Source organism: Rhea americana, unplaced genomic scaffold (genome assembly GCF_003343005.1).
Source record: "Rhea americana isolate MKP2758 unplaced genomic scaffold, rheAme1 scaffold_12, whole genome shotgun sequence".
Classification (NCBI taxonomy): Eukaryota; Metazoa; Chordata; class Aves; order Rheiformes; family Rheidae; genus Rhea; species Rhea americana.
Genome location: NW_028185261.1, coordinates 7,931,445 through 7,954,345, shown reverse-complemented (window position 1 = coordinate 7,954,345; position 22,901 = coordinate 7,931,445). Strand labels below are relative to the sequence as shown.

General features: G+C 34.1%; 1 protein-coding gene across 2 annotated transcripts in view; it reads right to left on the bottom strand.

Moving 5' to 3' along the window:
• The window catches only part of TLK1 (tousled like kinase 1), a 49,274-nt gene extending 29,293 nt beyond the window's left edge, over positions 1-19,981 (bottom strand). For both annotated transcript variants that reach the window (XM_085323159.1, XM_085323166.1), the window contains exons 1-9: positions 19,839-19,981; positions 15,809-15,880; positions 9,481-9,556; positions 6,809-6,855; positions 6,233-6,319; positions 5,039-5,128; positions 4,125-4,217; positions 2,654-2,764; positions 747-883 (exon numbers count right to left, since the gene is read on the bottom strand). In XM_085323159.1, the coding sequence (XP_085179285.1) occupies positions 747-883; positions 2,654-2,764; positions 4,125-4,217; positions 5,039-5,128; positions 6,233-6,319; positions 6,809-6,855; positions 9,481-9,556; positions 15,809-15,880; positions 19,839-19,952 (827 nt within the window). In that variant the 5' untranslated portion in view covers positions 19,953-19,981. The remainder of the gene's footprint in view (positions 1-746; positions 884-2,653; positions 2,765-4,124; positions 4,218-5,038; positions 5,129-6,232; positions 6,320-6,808; positions 6,856-9,480; positions 9,557-15,808; positions 15,881-19,838) is intronic.
• Between the last annotated feature and the right edge of the window lie 2,920 nt (positions 19,982-22,901).

Sequence of the window (22,901 nt, the reverse complement as noted above, 5' to 3'; positions counted from 1 at the left end):
GCCTAGGCAATCACATAATGCTAAAGAGTACATATCCCCTTCCAGAAAACTAAAATGTTGATGAATTACATGCGTATGTACAACCAAAGACTGAGTTGGATTAAACAAAAACCAACAAACCAAAAAACCCTCACTCTCAAATCACTGCACAATTACTTTTACCACCATCACTGACTGTCTCCCAGGCCCCATCTCTGCTAAGGTACCTGTTCAAGCAGCTCTTTTCCTGATGGCTGCTTTCCCCCATCCACTTGCACTAGACCCTAGCCAGGGGTTTGTCCCTCCTCCGCACTCCTCCTTCACTGCGATGAAAGGCTGTGTCTGTAGAAGCTGCTACAACGAAGGATGCACAGGGAGCACCTATGTGACCAACAAGAACTCCATGGATCTCATTTGCCCCAATGCACAGTTAGGTATTTGAAAAAAAATCACTGATCTAGTTTTGTTGCTCTTCCTACCAGCTGAGCTGAATAATTATGTGTTGTTCATTCAGTACATTCACCCTTTTTCTAAGGATAGTTAAAATCAAGTGAAGCCTAATCATTTTTCTAAGACATTCAGCCTTAGGATTCTGTCAGTTTAATAAGGGAGTTCTGTACTGTATTCTCAGACTTCAAAAAGCAAAGTAAAATACAAAGTATGAAAAGCAGCTCCAATTCTAAAATCTCTTAGTAATAATAATAAAAAAAATCCACTAGAGGGAACTAACAATTACTGAGAATTTTAAGAACATAACATTGACTAACTTCACAAGATTCTGAAATGCAAAACCATCTGTCCACTGTTCAGTAAATGAAGCACCATGACGAACTGTTGTAAAATGCCCCAGGCGTAATCTGTCTTGCATGCTCTTCTCTCTGCTTGCCAGCTTTTCTTGTGTGCTCTAAGAAAGCCAAAAATACTCACATTTAGTAATATTAAAGTGTTTAAAAAGTCAATAAAATACTCAGGCCTCTTCCTCCAGCAACTTTCTACAGGAACAGTAAAAGGAGAGTTAATGAAAATATCTTTTTATTATTTTTATTCTGATTTCTGCAGAAGTGAAACATCTGCAGTTGTCAGAATTGGTACTTACAGTGATGATGATGATGATTCATGCACCAGAATATCTGAGATTGACTCAGATCCCGTATGACGTTAACTGATCATCATAGTTAACAAAAACATTTTATTTGTAAACACAGCAAATTTGATAGGGCATCAATATCATACAAACATATAATTAAGATTATGTCTATACATGTATATTATGCACGAGGCATATAGTTCTAAATAAGCCTGCTTAGCTGCCAAAAGAAGTGCATCTGGTCTACTTACCCAGAAACTCACTTGCCCAAAACTGAATTACTACTTCTACCAAACTGACCTGGTTCTGGAATCTCTACAAGGAAAGGCACTTCATCAGGTAGACAAAAATGCAGTCAGACATTCACTTGCAGTATTACAAGCAGCTGCTTGTCTCAGAACTGTTCACTGCTACCACCAGTATCCCCGGGATGTGATAAATGACTGAGCCCACCTAGTATGCTTCCGTACAAAAAGATGCTTTGCACTGCGAAGACTGCTGATAAGGCTTCTTAGATGTTTTCTTCTTAAGAAATGCTTATGACTGATCACAAAAAGTGAGGAAGAAGCTGATGGAATTAGGGATCTTTGTGCAGTCAGACTTCTAGACTGAATAGGAGATCTACATGGGCTTGAAGGAAAAATTGCCTGTGGGATACTATCCAGCCAAAAACTGTCTACCTAGCATCATGCTGAACAGACTGGATCCATCTTTTCTCAGTATTCCCATCATGCTGGAACTTACAGAGGAATGCAGTTCACTTATTTACAACATGCTAGTGAGGAACTCTCCCTAATCCTCTTACAAATCACTCTGTATTTGACAGCAGCATATAGCAGCTAGTATTAGGAACCAACCTGGTTGTTCACCTTATACTTTTTTGTAGTGTAATTTGTAATAAACTGATTTTCTATTCATTTTTTCTTAAATAAAATTATTTGAAAGAAGAGGGGAAAGAAACAAGATATCCTTAGCTTTTAAGGAAAAGTGCTGCCAGTTTAAATATAATTGGCATTAAATTTGAAACTGACATCTCTTTTAAAGGAATAGGAAAGCAAGTCGCCCAATTACTGCATTTACATTCTTTAATTTGGAGCTAACATATCATTTTTTCACTTGTACATCAAAATTATCCCCAGTCACTTAGGTATCTCAAAGAGATTCTTTTTTTTGTCTCCTTTCCACGATGGATTATGTTGAGATGTTTTTTCATCTCTTTTAATCTTATTTTTAAAGTTTGTCCAGAAGATTAGGTGCACTCCAAATTCCTACCTTTTATACTCTGTTATACTGAATTACTCATCATGGGGGATGAAGAGGAAAAGAAAATCTTTACATTCAAAAACACACATTTTCCACAACCTGAATGAAGCCCAACACTTTACTTTGCCAACTCAGGCTTAAAAAAMAAAATAAAATAGAAAGACAAACAAAAAAATCCCACCTTACTTCCAGAAGTCATACATTTCAGGCTCAAAGACAAATTTGAAAAAGTTATGAAAAAACAAAAAGGCAGAATCATAAAAGATTTTTATAATATGCTCGCATAGTTTTTAGCCACAAGCACTTTAAAAACAGCAAACTTACCTTTTCAATCAGAAGCTTCTTGCTCATTGAAATACATTTATTTAACCTTTCTTTATATTTTTCAAGTAGCTTTTGTTGTTCATCTATTTGTCTTCTAAGATCACAGTTAGCCTTATTAATACAAAAAAGAAATGTTTACTGGAAGAATTACCGAATCACTATTTTTATCAGCTATCATAGAAAATACAGGTATCTAACTTCAACGCGTATCTTTTCATGTGACTAAAATAAGGAATATATATATAACATGTATATAGATACATAAATGTACTTGATATATATATATATAAAATACATATACTTGTTATATATACATACACACACAAACATATGCATACCTCTAAGTATAGGCAAACAAATCTCATTTCACAGGTCTAACTCAACCTATAAAAGGATGTCTTTATTCCTTTTTTAAAATAAAAGGAATGAACTTGAATGAAACTGCATTCATGTTCATTATTTCCTTTACACTGAGCTGCATTTCATATTATAGCCTAAAATACAGAAGCACTGTATTAGTCACTCTGAGTTTTCCAGCATTAAACTGAAAGAAATTAAATTTCAGCTCCAGAACCTTTATCTCTGATTACCTAAGTCACGTAAAATTTGATCATATCTGAGTAAAAAAATAACAACAATTTCCCTATGTTTCATTTATATTGTCTTACTATCTTAGAAAAACAGAGTTATATTGTCTTGGCTAAAATAAAGTGGAATTCGAAAAAAAAAATTAGCTTTGTCCATTCCATATTGTTGAACATTTGCTAAAACAGACATCCAAGAAGTCTATACATACAATTTTATACTGTATGGTTGTATAGGTAAATATGCACTTCTCCACATATAAATGCTAAATTAAACAAAGTTTGTGACTTAGAATAGTGTTTTTCGTTTCACTAGTGTATGGCTTAAATTTTTCTTATTCCTGTATAGCACGTCTCTGATCGCACTTTCAGAAGCACAGGCATAAAACTCCTTTATCTGAAGACAGATCTTAGCATATCATATAACACAGGTTTCTTATTAAAGGTAGTTGTTTACTGCTCAAGACAATTTCTGTCACAATGACTTCCATTCTGAAACTGCTGGCAGTTACTGCACTGATGACTGCTATTTACAATTAAAACAAAAAATCTATTATGTGAAATTACAAGAACTGCATGAATTAATCAACTGCCCACAAAACAGTATCAACTTTCTTTGTACCCTCAGAAAGCCTATAAATATATTTAAACATTAATAAGTCGTAGTACAGAAACAGAAAAATAAGCCTTATATATTTAATTTTGCACACTTCTCCGTTTGTCAGAAAAAAGTATTTACAAAAATTAGAAAATATTTCCACCTTTTTACACAGATAATTATCTCCAGGCTAATTTTCTAAAACAAGAATTATTTAATTTTTAAAAATATTTGCTACAGATTCACTGCCTGGTGTTCTGCCTGGTGTTATCCCATGTTTAACACTTACCCTGAGTAAGTCATCTATACGACCTTCTTTCTTTTCCAAATCTTGATTTTTATTACTTTCTAGTGCAGCTAGTTTCAGCATTGTGAGATCAGTCTGAAAAGAATATTTTAGAATATTTAATCCTGTTCTTTAATAATTGCAGCATTATTTTTCTCACTTTTGTTACATAGGGAAATAAACTATTTAAAAACATTAAAAAAGACCAGCACATTTCATTTTTATGCATTTTGAAAGTGTCAGGAAGGTTCTCAAAATTGCTTTCTCTCTTCAGAGAGACTGGATACAGTYGGGATGAACCACTATCAGCTTAAAAGATTTCATCACTAATTCAGAATTAATTGTTCACAAATAAGCATACACAGCAGGGCAGGAATATAAATGCCAACTAATTACTGTATGTCCTCTGCATTTGCTCAACAGGTAAAGTAACCTTGCTCTAATTGTGAAAGACAGAAGAACAGATCACATTAAAAATGGCAGAGAGGATACAACAACTGCTTTTGGCTTTCAAAAGTCATGACAGATCTAACTATATCATATTTTAATTACCATYTAATTTTTCTTCTTCAAGGTTATACTCAAACTGTAATGTGACAACACTAGCTGTCATCTCAAATACTGCCGGAAAGAGAAAYCTCCTAAGATCACATGGCAGTTAAAGCCTTAAGCAAAAGCATACTGCCTCCATCGTAAGCTGACTACTCATGATGGGCAACACCGGAAGCAGAGCAAGTACAAGACACAAAACTAATCAGAAGTTATTTCAGTTTTGAACTGCTGAACTTCAAAATACTTTGGCAAATTGTAAAAAGCAAAGCTTTCAAAAGCCTTTAAGAGTTCAGAAATAGCTAAAAGCCAAATAAAAACCCCATATCTATCAGTTTTAGTTTGAAATTATATGCAAATATGCTTACCTGAGTAATTTTAAAAGATAACTGCTTTGGTTGTGTGATAGGGTGGTCCCCAAAAGCTAATGAAGTAGGAGAAGGACTATTCTGTCGAACCTAGAATGCATGAAACCAAAGGATCTTGGATACAACTTTAATACTCAACTACGAACGTAACTTGTAAACAAGTCTTGGCAGAAAAATAATATAGCATGGAGAAAGATGATGTTTTTATTGTAGAAGATGACAAAACGCTCCATTTGGAATATCACATCAAGAACTATCACTATGGGTTAAATATCACTTGTATTCTGAAAATAAAATACAGTCTGAGAAAACTAGGACTGTCATTTTTCAGGAACAGACCAAAAGATTTAAGACAACACAAGACTGACATAAGGYATCTCCAAGTCTTACACAGACTTAYTTTTCTAATCCTAAGCTTTCATAACTCAAAGACAAACTAAGGTGAGTTATTTTCTTCCTGATGGGAGAACCAGGAAGGGGAAGCCAGTGTAGATCAGAACACAAATCCCTTTACTGAAACTTCCCCCAAACCACAAGCCAGAGTGAATGACATCGYTTTCAAGTAAACTTTCTTACTCTCTATACTGCTAGTAAGAAAGTTGAAAGCACATAGAATAAAGTTGAAGTCCGCCAGTAGAGGAAACAAATCCTTTCAAAAGATTGGCAGAATCTGTCTTGGCATTTAAAATCACACATGGGAATTCCTATTGAATTGTGCAYATAAGGGAAAAAAATAAATTGTAACTAATGAAGAAAATTATAAAAGGATATAGACAAGTTAGGCATCAACTACTAAAAAATTTCTGGTTTATCAAAATCTTARCTTTTTATGTCCCGAGCTAGAGGTTCGTTTTCTTCATAAACAACAAAAATAAGAGCACTTTTTTTGTGTGAGGCTTGTGAAYAGATGTCATTAGTCTTTTAATATTTACACAACACGTTCAAACCAACTTTCTGCTTTCCTTTGTACTTAAAAAATACATTTTAGAAAAAAAGTCCCAGTGTTAAAAATTCCTTCTAGAAAATTTTAGTTTTAATATTTAAGTTGATCCTTTTTTGCTCTTGAAAAAAAAATAAATTCCTTCCCAGAATTCCTTACTTTGAGTATCTTCCCCTGTAAATAGATGGTTTTCAATTCACACCACTTTTCAAGTACGCAGATATCCGCAGCAGTTATGCAGTTCAGTGACTTACAGAAGAAGGGGCGGAATGTGAATTCTGAGGAGATCGGATTGCAGGAGGTACACCTCGCACTGGGCTAGAGCCGTTCCCACCTTGATACTGAAGAGAAGATACAGGGCTCAAATTAGTCARACTTCTTATCAAAATACATGATACTTTTGTTGAATGATACAGTCCACCTATACATAATTTTATAATTTAGTCTGTATTGTTTGTATTACTGTAGCTGCTGGCTATCTGAAGAAAAGGGGGAAAGAAAATGTTCTTCATATTTTAGCTCAGATTGCACCAAGAGATTACCACATCTTTACTTTAAAAGTTTATAACTCTGAAATCTTATTAAAAAATAGTACCCTCTCAGGACCTGACCATTACAAGTAAAAATTCTGTAACATCCAAAAAAAAATTGCTAGACCATAATATATACAGTATTTTCACATGTAACTCGATATACGACAAGTTAAGTTCAAATAGAGTCTGTATTATCACTGCAGTCTGGTACCCCTAGTAAGTTCACAAGTACCTTCTAAAATTGCTTTCAGAATTGAAAAGAAGCAGTAGTAAATTTATAAACAACAAAAAATTTACCTCAAAATAGTCACTAATCTTGTGACCACGTCCCCCTATATTCTTTCCTGAAATAAATAATTAATACATTAGAATTGATTTAAAAATAATTTTTATAGATATGTATTATACTTTTACATGTACAGTTATTTTATGTATTATATATTATTATTTTATTATATATAATTATAGCAGTCTTATCACCTGTTAATTGATTTTTACTGATGTGCTAATATAGGATCTCCCTATGTAGATAATTAAGCGATCATATCCCCACCGCTGCAGCCACAACAAAGAGGTTTGCATATTCCATTCATTGAAGAATCAAACTAAATCAGACTTCAGTTCCAAAATCCCACAGATTTTGTACAGATTTGGCAACAAGTCTATGCTGCTTCTAGATAACAGGAAACTCATCCCTCATCTGAGGGATCAAACATCTAGTGCTAAGTCTCTCCCCTTTTCAAGCACTGTCAAAAAGTTCATGCACTTTCAAAGTATCAAATTAACCTAGTCTACTAGCTCTAGAGAGCCCAGATGTTCAGCCCAAGGATTTCCCCAAGCATCGGTAGAGCGTGGGCATGGAGGATGACCAATAGTTCCATTCTTCCCAGTCTGATTACTAACCAGCGAATGTGCAGAGTTAACCAGGACGGTAAACAGAGCAGAGCGAGAAAACTGCCTTTCTCTCCTCTCGGCTGGTAGCAGGACTGCAGGAGCACCAGTCTGAATTGATCTTTCTTCAGCATGAGTGACCAGAACCGTATGCAGCAGAGATCCCCCCAGTGCCTGGTCCAATAGCATTAATGCTACCTTCTTCTYTGCTGTAAATTGGCTGATAAATCTTAACACTGTGTCTTTTGCTCCTGTCATACTAACTGTTCAGCGACTTGTCAAAAACAGACCACTGTTCAAAACTGTGTTCCTTATAGACAGGAATTTCTGGAACACATTAGAAGACCTTTAGCCGCAGTCCAAAGTTATACCTTTGCGCTTTTTACCAAAGACTTTCCTGCTTTTCTATTGCTTCAACCCTCAAGAATTCTTTCTCATCCCTCTGTACTGGCATTGCTGCATAACTTTCTCACCCACAAATACCATGAAGAAATATGCAATAGGCCTTTGTGTATCAAGACTTTTAACAGATTTTTTTTTAGATAAAATAATTCAAAGACCTGGAACAATATCACTAGCCCCTCCAACAGATAGTCTTCCATTCTGTGCGCATATCATTGCTGCTGTCTTCTAGCTTTGTTTTTTTTAAAAAAAAAAAAATCCAGTGCATAACTGCACTAACAATTTCTGTCTTCTTCATACTTAATTCTTGTACATTACCTATTAAATGCTTTTCTATCACCTGGAGAAATTAGACAATTTACTTCTTTTTGGTCTAGAGTATCTATTCTATGTCATGTTACATAATTCTTCATAAAAGGAATACATCAAATTAGTTAGGCGCAGTCAATCATGAATACATTCACACAGATTTTATCCTCCTATCCAACCTCATCCATCCTCTAAACAATACTTTTTTTCAAAATGAATTGATTGCTTTACCTACGATGGAAATAAAAATTCTAGGTAGGCAGTATACAAGAATTGAATCTCTTGTTCCCCCCTCTTCTACTATAATAGCTGTATTTGCTGTGCTTATACCACACTGTYCCATTCCAATATGTTGCAGTTCCTATACAAGTTGTTAGAATACTATTGTGCAAAATACTTGATTGCACTGCTGCTGACAGTGAAACAGCAAGTTTAAGACATCAGAATCATGTTATCTATGCCAAAAAGTTCCTAAAATGTCTATCATCTCCAATTTCAATTCCTATTGGTAGCAAGAAGGATGGGCCACCGGAACAATGGAAAAAAAAATTTTTTCAAGCTCTTTGAACTAACCAGGTCTCTGTGAAACACCTTTTACAAAGAAATTAATTTTAGTCAAACTAAGTAATTCTTCAACGAGTAGCATGTTGCATCATCAAGATTTCTGGATACGCAGTGTACAGGTAAACATCTSAAGTGGTTTCCTAGCTCAGTTAGGAAACAAAAATGCTAATACAGAGGTTATCAAAACTATTTTCCTCCCTTTTGATGAATATTACCTAGAAATTTAATTTCTACCATTTCTCCCAAAGAAGATTAAAGAGAGGAACAATAAAAATTACATTTTGTAAATGCTGAATTGGAATTAACTATCTCATCCKGACTCCCCCCATCCTTCTAAGTCCTCTAGCCTATAAAACAGCCCATAGAGAAGGAAGAAGAAAATTCAGTTATTTTTAAATAGACAAGAAGAAAGAGCAATTACACATGACAATCAGCAATTCTTTTTTTCTCTTGCTTACTGAAAAGAAATACAAAATACAGAGGTRTTCTGGATGAGAAAAGCTGCTATAATTCTTAAGAGGTACACAGAATGCTATCACAACTGCAAGCTATACATACAGAAGCACCCAATTCTTATAAGCAGTTACCAGTCAAATTCAGGTTTTACTTGATGGTCCCTTCCAGCAATTGATGGAAGATTAGGGGGGAAGGTTATGGGGAAGCAGAAGCATGGCCTTTTTTTGTTTTTGGTTTTTTTGTTTGTTTGTTTTTTGTTTTTTTTTTTAAGGCTAACAGTCAAAACTTTTTGTATGTATCATTTGATTAACCACATAACTATCTAATTTAGGTACATTTTAGTTTACCTTGGCTACTTTCACTCTGGGTGTCTGCTTTTCTTTTTCGTCCTCTGGAAGGTTCTGACTGTTTCTTCTCTGGAGTCTACAGGAAAAAAWAAGAAAAGAAAGAAAGAAAAAAGAATATGATCCAACAACAACTCTATCATCGTTGCATTATTGTGAAATAAGGTGAACTCGTTATTCATAAAACATAATTTCACAATTTAGCAGACATGTCATTTCAGATCTTAGCCGAATTAGATAATATTATCCTTGGTCAATCAGATAAATATAAACTAAAAAAGATTCTTAAGAAAGTGAAAAATAGTTCTTAAATAGTTTTCCCAAGGGTGATTCTGCATATTAATTGCAAAAATCATTACATCTTTTCATCCTTTCCAGATTTTATGAACACAATTTTATYTGAATTATCGCTACATTTCACCAAGATCTTGTGGTTATAGTTGTGAGCACCTTTGCATTTTTTTCCTCATTATATTTGTATCTAAAAAAATGCCAGAGAAAACTTGTTAAGTTTTTCTTAGAAGTGCTCAAGTGTGGACTTGTTAATTAAAAACTTATTTTACAAAAAATATATATAGTTGCCAAAAACTATAATCAAGAGCATGCAACACATAAGAGAGGGCTGTTGCTCTCCACTGATCCTAGGATTTGAATCTCCCCTGCTTAAGTGACTTCTACAAGCTGCTCTGGTTCACGGAAAAGACACTGTTACGTATTCAGCTGCCGGGGGACCCCATACCAGCAACTGGAAAAAGCACAGAAGCTGTTAAACCAGCTGTTTTACAATCATGAAATCAGTGGTCCCAAATACCTTGGAGTAATTTTGAGGAAAGTGGTAAGATGTTTCATCATTTTATGCTTTCACCATTTTTGTCACTTTGGGTTCAGATTATTCTTTTTGAACATAGCAAACATCACTAAAGTTCAAATTTCAACCCATCACTAGAAACATTTCAAGGATGTTTCAGTTCCAAAATCTTCACATGGATATCTTCAAATATAAAGTTACAACAAAAATCCTAAAATAATTATACTGGCAAAGGATCACTTAAAGTTACTTGATTTCTGTAGAAAATTATCAGTCTACAAAAGAAAGGAAGACGACAACCTGTCTTGTCCTTATTAATCTATACTATACTGTTCATATGCTTTAACTCTGTTGAGAGCTACACAAATACACCTTTAGTTTTACAATTGTAACTGTTGTATCAGGCTGCAAATGAAGTACAAATTATCTATACATACTAAATTTTRTTTTAAATTGGATTACAAACTCTTCCAAACAAAAATCTGTATCTTTTACAGTGCTATTATACATTATCCAACTGAATATCTCACAATTCTGAAAATGAAGCTATATGATTATAAAAGCAGAAAACATAGCTTACAAATAATCATTTTATATTTCAAATAATCAAATTTAAATAATTTGCAATTACTGTAACAGTAAACAGCTAACATTAAACCATCTAAAAACTAAATTGAAAATATTTAACTAAGCACTTTCATCTTATTCTTTATTATTTTCCTACAACTAATGTTCYAGTTATGATTACAATATAGCCAGTTTTACCTACCATATTAAGACAGCAAAAAGTTATATTTACAAACTAATTAACATCTAAACATTTAAAATTTCCCAAGATAAATTAGTTTCTAACCACAGAGTGACCAGTTTTCTAGTTAAAAAAARAAAACTTTAAAGAAGTTTATATATTTAAAATTGAAACTCAAATAATTTCTAAATAAATATCTATTTCCTTAAGCTCTTCTCAGTTCTTTCACTGCTAATTTAACCTTCTGAAGTAAAAAGTACTAGCACGCTAATGAGGTTTCTAAGATTACCTGACAAGGCCATTGCCACTTTTTCCGAGTACCGTGCTCCCCTGGCAGTGTGCAGTGCACATCAGTCGCTATAAAAGCGTCTCCAAAATCCTTCCTAACGAAGGGAGCCGCGCGCTTGGGAGGCTCCGATCCCCCTGCTAAACCAAGGGTCAACCTGCTGCCGGAGACTCACTTCAGAAGATTTACATGCAGCCCACATTTAGATTCAAATCCTACTGCTTTATGAGCAAAACAAAATGTTTTTGAGGTTATCCAAACTTAACTTTTAAAGCTATTGGAGAGTTACCCATGGCTTGGTGCATTAGCAGCGCCTTATACGTCATGGTTTGGATTCTGCTTTACCCCTGTACATTTAACGTGGTTCYCCTAAGCCTTTTCTTCGTATTTACAGTTTTTAATCTTGGCTTTTAACATTCCCTTTATAAAATAAACATTTGGAAGTACCAACTCTCAACTAACTCACCTCCTTTTCAAAAATATTTAGATTAGTATTTCTAGACATATATGCAGAGTTAAATATTTATTCACATTATTATAGTACTGGCAATAGCATAATTTGGCAAGGTATTGTATTTCTTTGGGATAAAATCACTTTTTTTTTTCTGGTCTCTCAACACCTGAATCTCCAGTATGCTTAATGGTTGTGATTTTTTTCAATTATTAACATTTTTCATCTGCATAATAAATACATTGATAGTCTTCTGTAAGTATTTTCTTATAAATTCATGCTCTCCCCCAACAAAGCTTCACAGCTACTGCAAACAAATACATCAGCGTTGTTTTCCTCAGCAACACATGATAAATTCCAATTAGATTAAACCTTCAGCTACTTTTGAAATTACATTTATAATGAGGGTTCTGTATTGTTGTGAACCGCAGCAACTAAACAGCTACAAGCAAGCAGAGCAGAACATTTAAATAACTAATGAAACTGGACAAATCGAGCCACGCTCTAGGTTTTCCTACTTTAAATAATTCTTCATCTATAGAATAGAAAATAGTAGCTATAATTAAGAGAATATATTTGTAATCCAAAGTGGATTAATCTATGTTAAGGGTGAACAGTAGAGTAGGCCAAAACATTGGAAGACTTCCAGAAACAATTTGTTCATAATTTGAGGTACTCAATTTAGGATTTATCTTAACTCCAAAGAGACAATGAAATACTCAAATCAAGAGCTATGTACCACAGCTACGAAGCATTTAATAAAACAAAAACAAAGTATAGATTTAGAAAGAAACTGAAATACAGGTCTGGATATTAAGATCAAACATCCAATAAATGTTTATCACTCATGATGCCAAACTGAATCAACAACAAAAGCAGGTTTCAAGCTACTTTGCAGATCAAAGTTTAACTTGTAAAGCATCTCGGTTAGAACTACTACTCAAATAAGATGGCCCTCTCAATGCAGCCATTAGACACTAGAAAACACTACAATTCTAATAGATTTATCTTCTTCAATCCCATGTGCAAAAAATAAGAGATGAAAAATTACACATGCGGAGAAGGGGCATGTGCATAGGGGAAGCCTGTCTTGTTTTGAAAAACAAATGTCAAGGACTTTTTTTTTTCTTCCTTTTTTTGACGTTCACTTCACGATTCAAGCACAGAATGACTAGCTACATAAAATTCATTTCAACACGACTGAGATTTGCATTTCTACTATTCTCCCAAAATCTATTGTAATACAGTAGTTCTTTCTTCACATGAAATGATAGCACTGCTTTCCCACATGAGTAAGTCTTTGTATTTCTACCCTACCTTCCACATGAGGAATTTTCTATTATTACCAAGTCTTCATTGTCACATCATTTAAAAAAACTTGATTGTAATATTTAATGTGTACTTTTTATAAGAGTACAGAATATAAGAAACTAGATGTTATTTCAAGAATGAAACTTTAAAAAAAATATTAATACATTTGGTATTACAATTATAATTTCATTTAAATAAACACAACTGAACTTTTGAAAATGAGTCAAGAGAGTGTATTTCCTTATTCAATGTCTCCAAGTTTCATCTTTCAGAAAACAAAGGAGGAATTYGGAGCAACGAATGGCTCTGTCAAGGGACATCTAAAAAAATGTATTTCTATTTAGAATCCAAATATTAGAATATAAAACAAAAAAGACCGTACCCAAAATATAGCTTGAGATTAAAGCACTGTGCTGTTGAACAACATTGTTCAACCCCACTGTAGATGTGGGTTGAACCTTCAGTTTTACATGCCTTGGGAAAACCATTTTACCTCTACAKTTCATTTGCCCAATTGTAAAATGAAATTTTTCTACATCAAAAACTTTTAACAGGAATATTCAGTGTTCTGAATATTTGCAGACACATTTTTCTGTTAAAGAATTACAATAATACAGTGTAACCTGCAGACTACTGCAGCACATTTCCATTCCCAAACCTACTTGAGAACTGTACTACTGCAACATTGTCCAAAGTATTTTGAGGAGCATCCACTCATTTCTTTAATATTAGCAGTTCCTTGAGCACTACTATTTAATAAGTTTGTTAGACATATACAGAAATTCCAGAAATTAATTTAGCATTACTACTTATAAATTATCATTTAGGCAATTCTTATGCAATAATTAAATTATTGAAAATGTAAATGTGACTTCTATTTGAAAAATGTAAGAGTAACCATATAGATCATGCTCTTGCATTTCACATAAAATTACCTTCAAAGTCCACTTACACCAATAAAAGCTATTTAGAACCGCTTTCCAATGAGCCAAAATACTTCCTGTATATCACTCATTTATTTGTTCTCTTCACATTGTTACTACTTTTTATTCTTTATAGCTACAGGAAGGTAGACTGAATTATTTTAACTTGTGAGTAAATCAACAGAACTTTTAATTAAGTTTCAATTTTGTATTGCAGTTGAATGTTAAATCAAGTCAGCACTATTCAATTACAGACAGCATCCCAAAGACTCCTCAGCCACAGCACATGTCAGAAAAGACAAACAGTCACCTCTCCAGTCGAATGCACTACTATGAAAGGAAAGAAAACCTCTATTTGCAGGCTGAACAAATGTCATCTCAAGGGACAGAGGCTTCAGACTTATCCTAGTTTATCTAAAATTTTATTTTTAAAAAGGTTTTCAGACAGCCTCTTGATTTAAGATTACCCGAATCAGTAGAACAAGTTTTTTTTCTCACCAGACCCCTATAAATAAAGGGATCTGATTGTTCAGAGTGATACGCTAACTTTATGTAACCTCATTCCCTGAAAATACTTCTTTTCTCTTCTCTTTTGCAAAAATCATGGAAAACATCTTTAGACAATTAAGGACTTTCAATTAAATYGATTTCCATTGTACAATGAGCAGGAAAATGGTTCCAGTGTTATAGAAAGCCATGAAGAAAACTAGTGGCAGTCACAATCAAGACAAGACACTCAAGATCAAGAGAGCCTACATAGAATCGAAAGGAAAATTCAATCAGGAAAGACGAGGGTGGGGAGGAAGAGTTTTTTTGAAACATGAAAACATACAATGAAACACAGTTTTGCTTTTACAATAACAGACCTGGGAAGCAAATAATTTCATTTGCTGGTCAACACAGTATAAAAATAAACATCAGATAGTGTTTCATAATGAACACACAATTAAGTTCAAAAATAAGACTTTAACACGTGAAAATAATGTTAAATACAGATTCCAGCAAACTATCATTCCAGTACAAAACATACTCAAAAATATGAAAACATGCTCCCATGATTATAGCCATATTGATGCAATTTGTGACGTACACAGGCAAAACTGTTAAAGTTTTACTCTTCTTCAAATAGGTAAGCTCTTAATTAAAATTTGCATTAATGCAACTATGTCAATTTTGGCAGCTAATACAGAATTCTTCTAGTCCAAGGAAGTCTGCACTTACACTGACACCTAGTAAGGGTATGAACTCTTTTTTCAGATTATGAAGTGGTTATTAGGCAAGAAAACAAACAGTAAGAACTGCAGCTTTTAGAAATGTGGATGATATAGCTATTGTCTGACCTAGGAGTAAATCCGTATTGTCTGACCTAGGAGTAAATCCGTATTTTTAAAGAAACTATAGCAAATGAAATTAGCTTCTAGAGTATTTTTACAGATGCAGCTAAATACTAGTCAAAGTTTATCTGTGCTTTATTACTTAGAATAAAAAAAGTTAGCAAACTATTTTTAGCTTCAAAGTTAAATTTATCATCACAGTGCAACTAYATATACAATAAAGATCTAGAACACACTAGTAAATAAAAACTCAATTCATGACCAAAATCCAAAGAAACACTCATGAAGTCAYGTCTCTGCCTTCAAGAGACGGTAACTTAGTAATACAGGCATTTTTTCGATCTTGCTGTATAGAAAGRAAACTTCATATTCTATTTTAAAAGTTTCTATATGAAATAAAACATCAAAGCAGACTATAAAATTATGATGTGTTTGTAGGAGGTAATAATGAGTTTGCCCAACATACATACCTCTGATTCTTTATCACTTAAAGATCCCAAGCTTCCGAAACTGTGATTTGAACTTTCATTATTCGTTGASGCCTACCAAGACAAATAATATACTAAATATTATATATAGATTAATAAAACAGCAAATTCATTGTTACCAGTCACAGAGCAAGTAACAGTAATCAAGTTTCATGTTTTATGAAAAACTGACCAACTATAGAGACCCGCTGATTTGCAAAGGGATACCGAGTTTAATAGATATATACATGGACACGGCACCATAAATTTTGTTTTAATTGCTTTTAAATTGCACAAATATTTCAAGACTTGAAAAAGAATAAWTTGAATATCCTACCAGAAAAATATACCTCAGAAACAGCTTATAGGACAAAGGAGACTTCCTAGAGAATAAAAAAAATGCACATACAGAGCTCAAGAAGCTGTATAACTGATTAAGAAATAAGGAACACAAAGCACTTCAGAAAATATCAAGTCTTCTTGATGAACAATTGTAAAAGCAACAGTAAAAGCCTAGAACATCCCAAAACATTTCAGTCTTATTTRGGAGTAGCAAAACATCCAGTGAAATAACCCTTAGAGAACAATTCCTCAGAATGTGCTTACACAGCCAACATTGCTGAAAGAGTTTAAAAATGAAACTTGCTAGTAGTTTTCAAAAAGAAATGGGTTCTTAATTTTCCCCAAAATAAACACTAGGCTATTGCAGAGATTTTTTTATCCATTCAACCACAGAAAAATCATGAGTTATTGACAATATTATTCTTCATTCTTAGAATGGAAACCATGTTACCCAATACAAAAAGTGTAGTCGGGTTAGAAAAAGAATGAGAAGAACCTGTGAAATAGTCTTTAGTTACAGTATTTATTTAGAAAACTTCTAAGGCCAATTTTTTTCAGAGATCTTTTTGACAGAATGGCAATGTGGACTTTTTACTGAAAGTCTGTGGTACATTCAGATAAACTGCTTGAACCAGTTCAGGTTCTTTTTAATAAAAGAAAAAAAAAATCTTATATTGCTGGATTATTCTTTTCTTCCATATAGGAAGGCAGAAAAATATTGTGAAGTAAAACAACAACTATTTCCAAGGTAAAAACCCAACTTATTTCAAAGTATTAAATTCCTACACTACACAAGTTTGTAGGGCAATATGAACCTGTGATATCTTCTAATAAACACAATATCTCTAAATTAACATTGCTATAGAAATTTAACTAAACACACACAATTTCTAGCTTCCCCCCCCCAGTAATCAGTTACAAAAACAGGTCTTTCATATGATAACATACAATATTTTGATCTATTTATCTTTCAGTATCTGATCAGGGGAGTCAGCTACAACAACAATTTCAGTAACCTATACAGACATTTCCAACATTACTTACTGAAAAAAGCCCATTAAAATGTTGGGAGTTTTTTTTCAGTTGTTCAAAACTCTTCAGTAAAAAGTAGATAGGGGTAGCCTTTCACAAATAATAATTAAGAGACCAAATCAATTTAGTTATTAGAAGAATAAAGTCCTAGAACATTTCAGAAAATAACCAATACATATGGCTACAACTTCTGCATTGYTTTGCTAGGTTAAGAAAATGAGAATCTGGCATGTGTGGATTTTTGATACATACATCTCATTTTTGTCTTCAAAGCAAAACCAGACCAGTGGAGATCCTATTTATATATCCCCCTTTTCCAGTTACTCTGCATATCAAACCAAAAAAGGTTTTATCGCTTTTATAAAAGTCATGTAATTCTGCTGCAATGCCTTCTACCAGAAATAGAGAATATAATAATAATAATAATAATTATATTCTAAACACAGCCGAGATTAGCCACCACACTTCATTTATCTGCAAACAGTAAGATATCAGGAGTGCAAGAAAATAAAACAAAAAACTGATATAATTGCCATTATACTGATGGTAGGAGAAATCACAGGACTAGATATTGGAATTCTCCATCCATTCCCATCCCCCCAAAAAGGCAAGCAGAAAAAAGAAGAGCTAGTGCACTGTATACTGAAGCTCATTTGTGGAGTACTTGTGCTTAAAAATAAGGAGAAGAACAAAATAGTGTCTTACATGATGGTCCATACCTATCAGAAGACAATGGTAGCAATATCTTTTGCAAGCAATTATCAAAGCATTTGGCAGTATTAGAAAGCTTTACCAAACTATCCATTTGGAAACCAATTGGATGGGACAGAATTATCTGTTCAAATAGATCTTGGAAAGCGTTAGGGAAAAGTACTTTGTGTTTTACACAGTGATGTTAAAAAAGAATTTAGCCYTTTTAAAATTCATTTTTTTCTAGTTAATTAGGATGAACAAACAGAGAACCTGAAAGTGGAATCTAATTTGGATAAAAGTGAAATCAGCTGAACAACAGAAAACAAATGACTTGAACAGATTCATGGAACTGGTAAGCAGTGACTCAGAGGGAATTAAAGTTTGAAGAACCCCAAGAAACTTGTAACTAGTTTTAAAGAAAATATAGTAAACGCACAGCAGTGAATAATCCTGAGGAAGAAAAACTAGCAATACAGCCAGAGACCAATATAGCTGCTTCAAAAATTAATAGAAGGGTTTATAAATACAGAAGTAGTTAAATGAAATCAGAAGAAGGAACAAATCTAGTTGTTAAAGAAATAGGACATATAGTCATTTGAATCATGAACAATTACCTGAGSAATTATCAAGAGCAAATAAATCAACAGAGTAAGGAGCACTAGTGAACTGAAGKAAAAATGATGAGCCAGAAGGTTTGTCTCAATCTAATTTTAATCACAAGATAATGGCAAAGTATACGTTCTTTGAAGTCATATGTTGAAGACAATTAAATTAAAAAGAACAATGCATAAGCCATCATTGGTGTCAAACCAATCTAATTCCTCCCCTTGACCATTTAGCTCACTTGTTGGGTAAGACGGTAGCAACTGAAACAGCATGTCACCTTTTAAAAGCTTTTTGCTAGTGACCTTCACGTCACATGCAAAAACAAACGAATAAGGCATGATGTGATATCTCTATGCACGAATTTCACTCTACTACAGTCCACTAATAAAAAATTGATCAATAACACATCCCAAATTTACAGAAATTTCACCAAGATCTGTTTTGATGCAATATTTTGTTCTGTTATCTAGACTGTTAATAAAAATGTTGAATAAAAAGTGGAGATTACTAACAAAGCTTGCATTAAATCCTTAAAAATATGAGGGTGCTGCAAACAATTTAGAAGCAGATTTCAAAGTGACTTTGGTCATCAGGGAAAGTGTTCCAAAAATTTATAAAGCGAATTAAAAACACATAATATGAAGTACTGCATTTGGAGAAGTAAATTGAAATGCATATACAAAAAATGAAATACCTCTAGCTAGACAACACTATCGCAGAACAGTCTTAGAAGTTGAAGGAAATAATTTGAACAGGATTTGTAATAAGCACGTATTTATTTTCCAGATATATTAACTGAAAGGTAATATATGACATATGGAAGGTAATCAAGCCACGCTATTCCATGTTCATACGTTTTTTTACTAAAGTGTTTGACACTAATGGACACACTGCAGAGAATCTATGAGAGTAGGTAAAATTTGTATAAACGTCAGGAAGAATTGAAAAAATTGTGTTTTCTCAATCTAGATGTATTAGTCTTCAAATAAGCTTAATCATAAAAGCAGAGATCACACCAAACTCCCTATGTCTATTTCAACTGGAGAAGTAAGAAGTTGGCTATTYGCAGAAGAGATGACTAAATACTGGGAAATTTTTCCATCTCTGATAAAATGCACACTAAAACAAAACCACAAGAGAACATGTGTAAGCTCAGTGGTTTTTTCCTTCTTTAAAGGACAATTCAGTGTGCATATGCCATCGATCTATCTCGGCAAAATAATGGACTAACAAAGATTTTGCTGACAGCCTCTTCTAGCTCAGTACTTTGTAAGTAAGTAGTATGGGCAACATACAGGTGAGACAGGATAAGACAATATTTCAAAGATAAGAGATGTGGATGACCACTCTTACAACTTACTTTAGCTCCAACACTGCAACTTCCAGTACTCCCAGTGCTGCCACTTACTACTCCTGTAAATCTTGCCTCTAACAATTCTTGTCTTCTTGGGTCCAGGCTATGAAGCTCATCCATTGCTCCTAAAATAAATAAATTAATTAATTAATTAATTATATTCCTTAAAAAGCCTGCTTGCAGTGGAATGTTTTATAAACATTTTAAACAAACCACTGGCCCAAGCAAAGAAAGGATTTACACTCAACTTGACTACATTTTACCCTTTGTTAGTCAGTAATGAGTAAATTCAGTGAAATTACAGAAATTTTTGGAAAAGCACTGAGTACCAGAAGAGCCTTTTTAACTTTGGTGAAAACCACCTGTTAAAGGGGTTCAACAGACCTGGAACCAGTAGCATGTGATATGCCAACCAGATAATTGTTTATAGATCAAAAAACAGACTGACAGGAGCAAAATACTTTTCAACATAGTATCTCCTATTGCAGCAATCCCCTTGCTCTCAATATTAGTTACACTGTTTAGCCTATCAAAATATTGTACTCAGACAAACACATAAAAACTGCAGCAAAAGAGGAAATGAGGGCATACACCACGRTCCCCAACACATGCAAAGGGGATGCCAAGCTGGCTTGCAGGGCAGCGGAGCAGGACCTGGGCTCACCCATACGAGAGGAGCAAAGAGCAACGGAGACACCGGCTAGAGATGGGGCCTCCTATAGACCCCAGCTACCAGGGAAGGAGCAGTCCTYGGCATCAGGAGAGAAAGTCACGTAGCTTAGAGGAAAACAGAGGAAGAGAAGGAGTTTCTGATGAGCTCAGTTAAACTCAGCTTACATAAGCGGGCTACAACATGATGTGCAGCTTTCTAATTTGTATTTAAATCACTTATGGCTGTTTAATCCATCTGAAAGATGACCTAAACAGATAGTCTTCTACGTTTACACAGACCTTGTTCTTTATTTTTCATCTTTTTGACTACTTGAACATTCAGTTTATCTTCAAAGTGGAAATGTTTAAGTTATTTTATTTTAAAAATATTACTTAATGCAAAAGACTTTATGCAGCATTTTTAGTAACACATCCCTCAAATACCACAGGAAATGATATGGCTGCATTTTTTAAACTAAGATACATCTCGTTTGCATTTTTCAATCCACGAGGTCAATACAGTATTTCAGAAATAACTAACGTAATAATTATCTATATTTAAGCAGCATTATTTTAAAAAGTTTTTGAACTCCCTTTTCATGGAAGCTAGAATTTGCAAAGTTTAAGTGCTCCTAATAACTTTTGCCTATCAGGTAAGCATCCCGACAATCAAGGCATCAGCAAAACTTTCTTCCTTGTTAATATGGCACAAAGAGACTTTTTTACATTACTCAAATATCACACACGAACCTTTAGCATTCAAAAACTAAAGGGACATTTCTGTACTGCACATTTTGGCCATTCAAAGCCCACTCAGGACACATCACAGCATGAAGTCACGGCTGACTTTCCTGGCGAGGAAAGCACTGGCTCAGGTATTTTGCTAATTCAAGCTGCCTTAGCCTCTTCCTCAGTGTTCTCCCCCTTTTTCCGGAGGGAAGATGGGTAGTGAACAGGGCGCCGGTGCTCCTTTCCTGCAGATTCCTGCACCAGGAACTTCTCTGATGAAAGCAAGAAGCTGCACCAAGGGAAAAACGGTCAGGAAGGAGACATTCGGGAAACGTGTTGTCAGCAGAGCCTTCTAAAACACAGCGGCATTTGGGAAATCAGCCCGCAAGCGGCTGGTTGAGAATTTTTGTTTTTTGAGGCAGGGGAGCGTAACCAAGCACAGCCACACACAGAGCTGCAGCTCCTTTTCCAGCGACGCAGGGGAACTGCCCAGTCCGAAACTGCAGCTGGCTTATTAGCAGTCACAACGTTGCTTCTAGAGCCTGGCTATTAAACCTTCCTCCAGCCTCTACAGATTTTAGATTGTAAACTCTCCAGGGTAAAAACTGTTTTACTACGTGCACACACAGTGTAGATCTGGTAACACCCAGGAATCCTCTTTAAATACTTTCCTCCTAAATATTCTTTTCTTGTGCACTGTTTCCAAGAGTTTCAAAAACAAATTGTAGACTTTCCAAATACATAAAAAAATCCTTTAAATTTACATATTATACAATGACTTTTTTAAAAGCAGATGTAAATACACCTTTCTGGCACGTATGTAATCTATACATTACTAGAAAAGTATTAACCTAAAAAAGTAAAGTTAAGAAACAGAATATACTAGATTTTTCAGGCAGGTTTAAGTGATTGCTGGTTTTATTCATCACAGTAAAAATGCTTTGGGGGGGGGGAACTGAAGAAGGGACCAATTTTAGTTTTGCCAATTAACCCACTTAATGAAGTAMGACTAGCAGTATTTTGATTCACAAACCTCGACAGTCACAGCCCATAGAAGYTTAGAGCTTACCTATACTACAATATTAAGGCAATTCTCACAATTACCAACCACTGTACATATTACAAAAACAGATACTATGATACCCTATATTGTTTATTTTATTTAATGAGGGAAGCTCTGTGGATAACTAAAGCTCACTAGATGTGGTGCAGGGTAAAACTACTACTACAGGTCTCACACTATTTTATGTAGTATGTATTTAACTAACGTACTAAATAGATGAGTACACCTCGGTTACCTTAACAGTCAAAGAGGTAACTCAGGTGGGTGGTCATACCAGGTGAAGTGCAGTCTTTCCTTTTCCCTGCTCAGATTTTAGAGCCTTTATGTTAGTTAATAAAGGCACCGTATTCACTCATTATTTTGCTAACTTTTTTTTGTTAAATATCCAAACCCAGAAAGCAACACACAATTAAACATGCATACTCTTCCGTCCTTGGGATCTGAAGGACAAGACAGAAAAAMCGGATTCAGATCCACTTTAAACATGAGCCAGTCCTAGATAGTTTAATAAAACTATATTCCTCTTTAATACTCTATTTAAAAACAGAATATTCACTTCCAACTTTTTTTCCCCCAGAGAATCTACTTTTCTTTAGCTCTTGTAATAATTTCAGATTTTTTTTTTT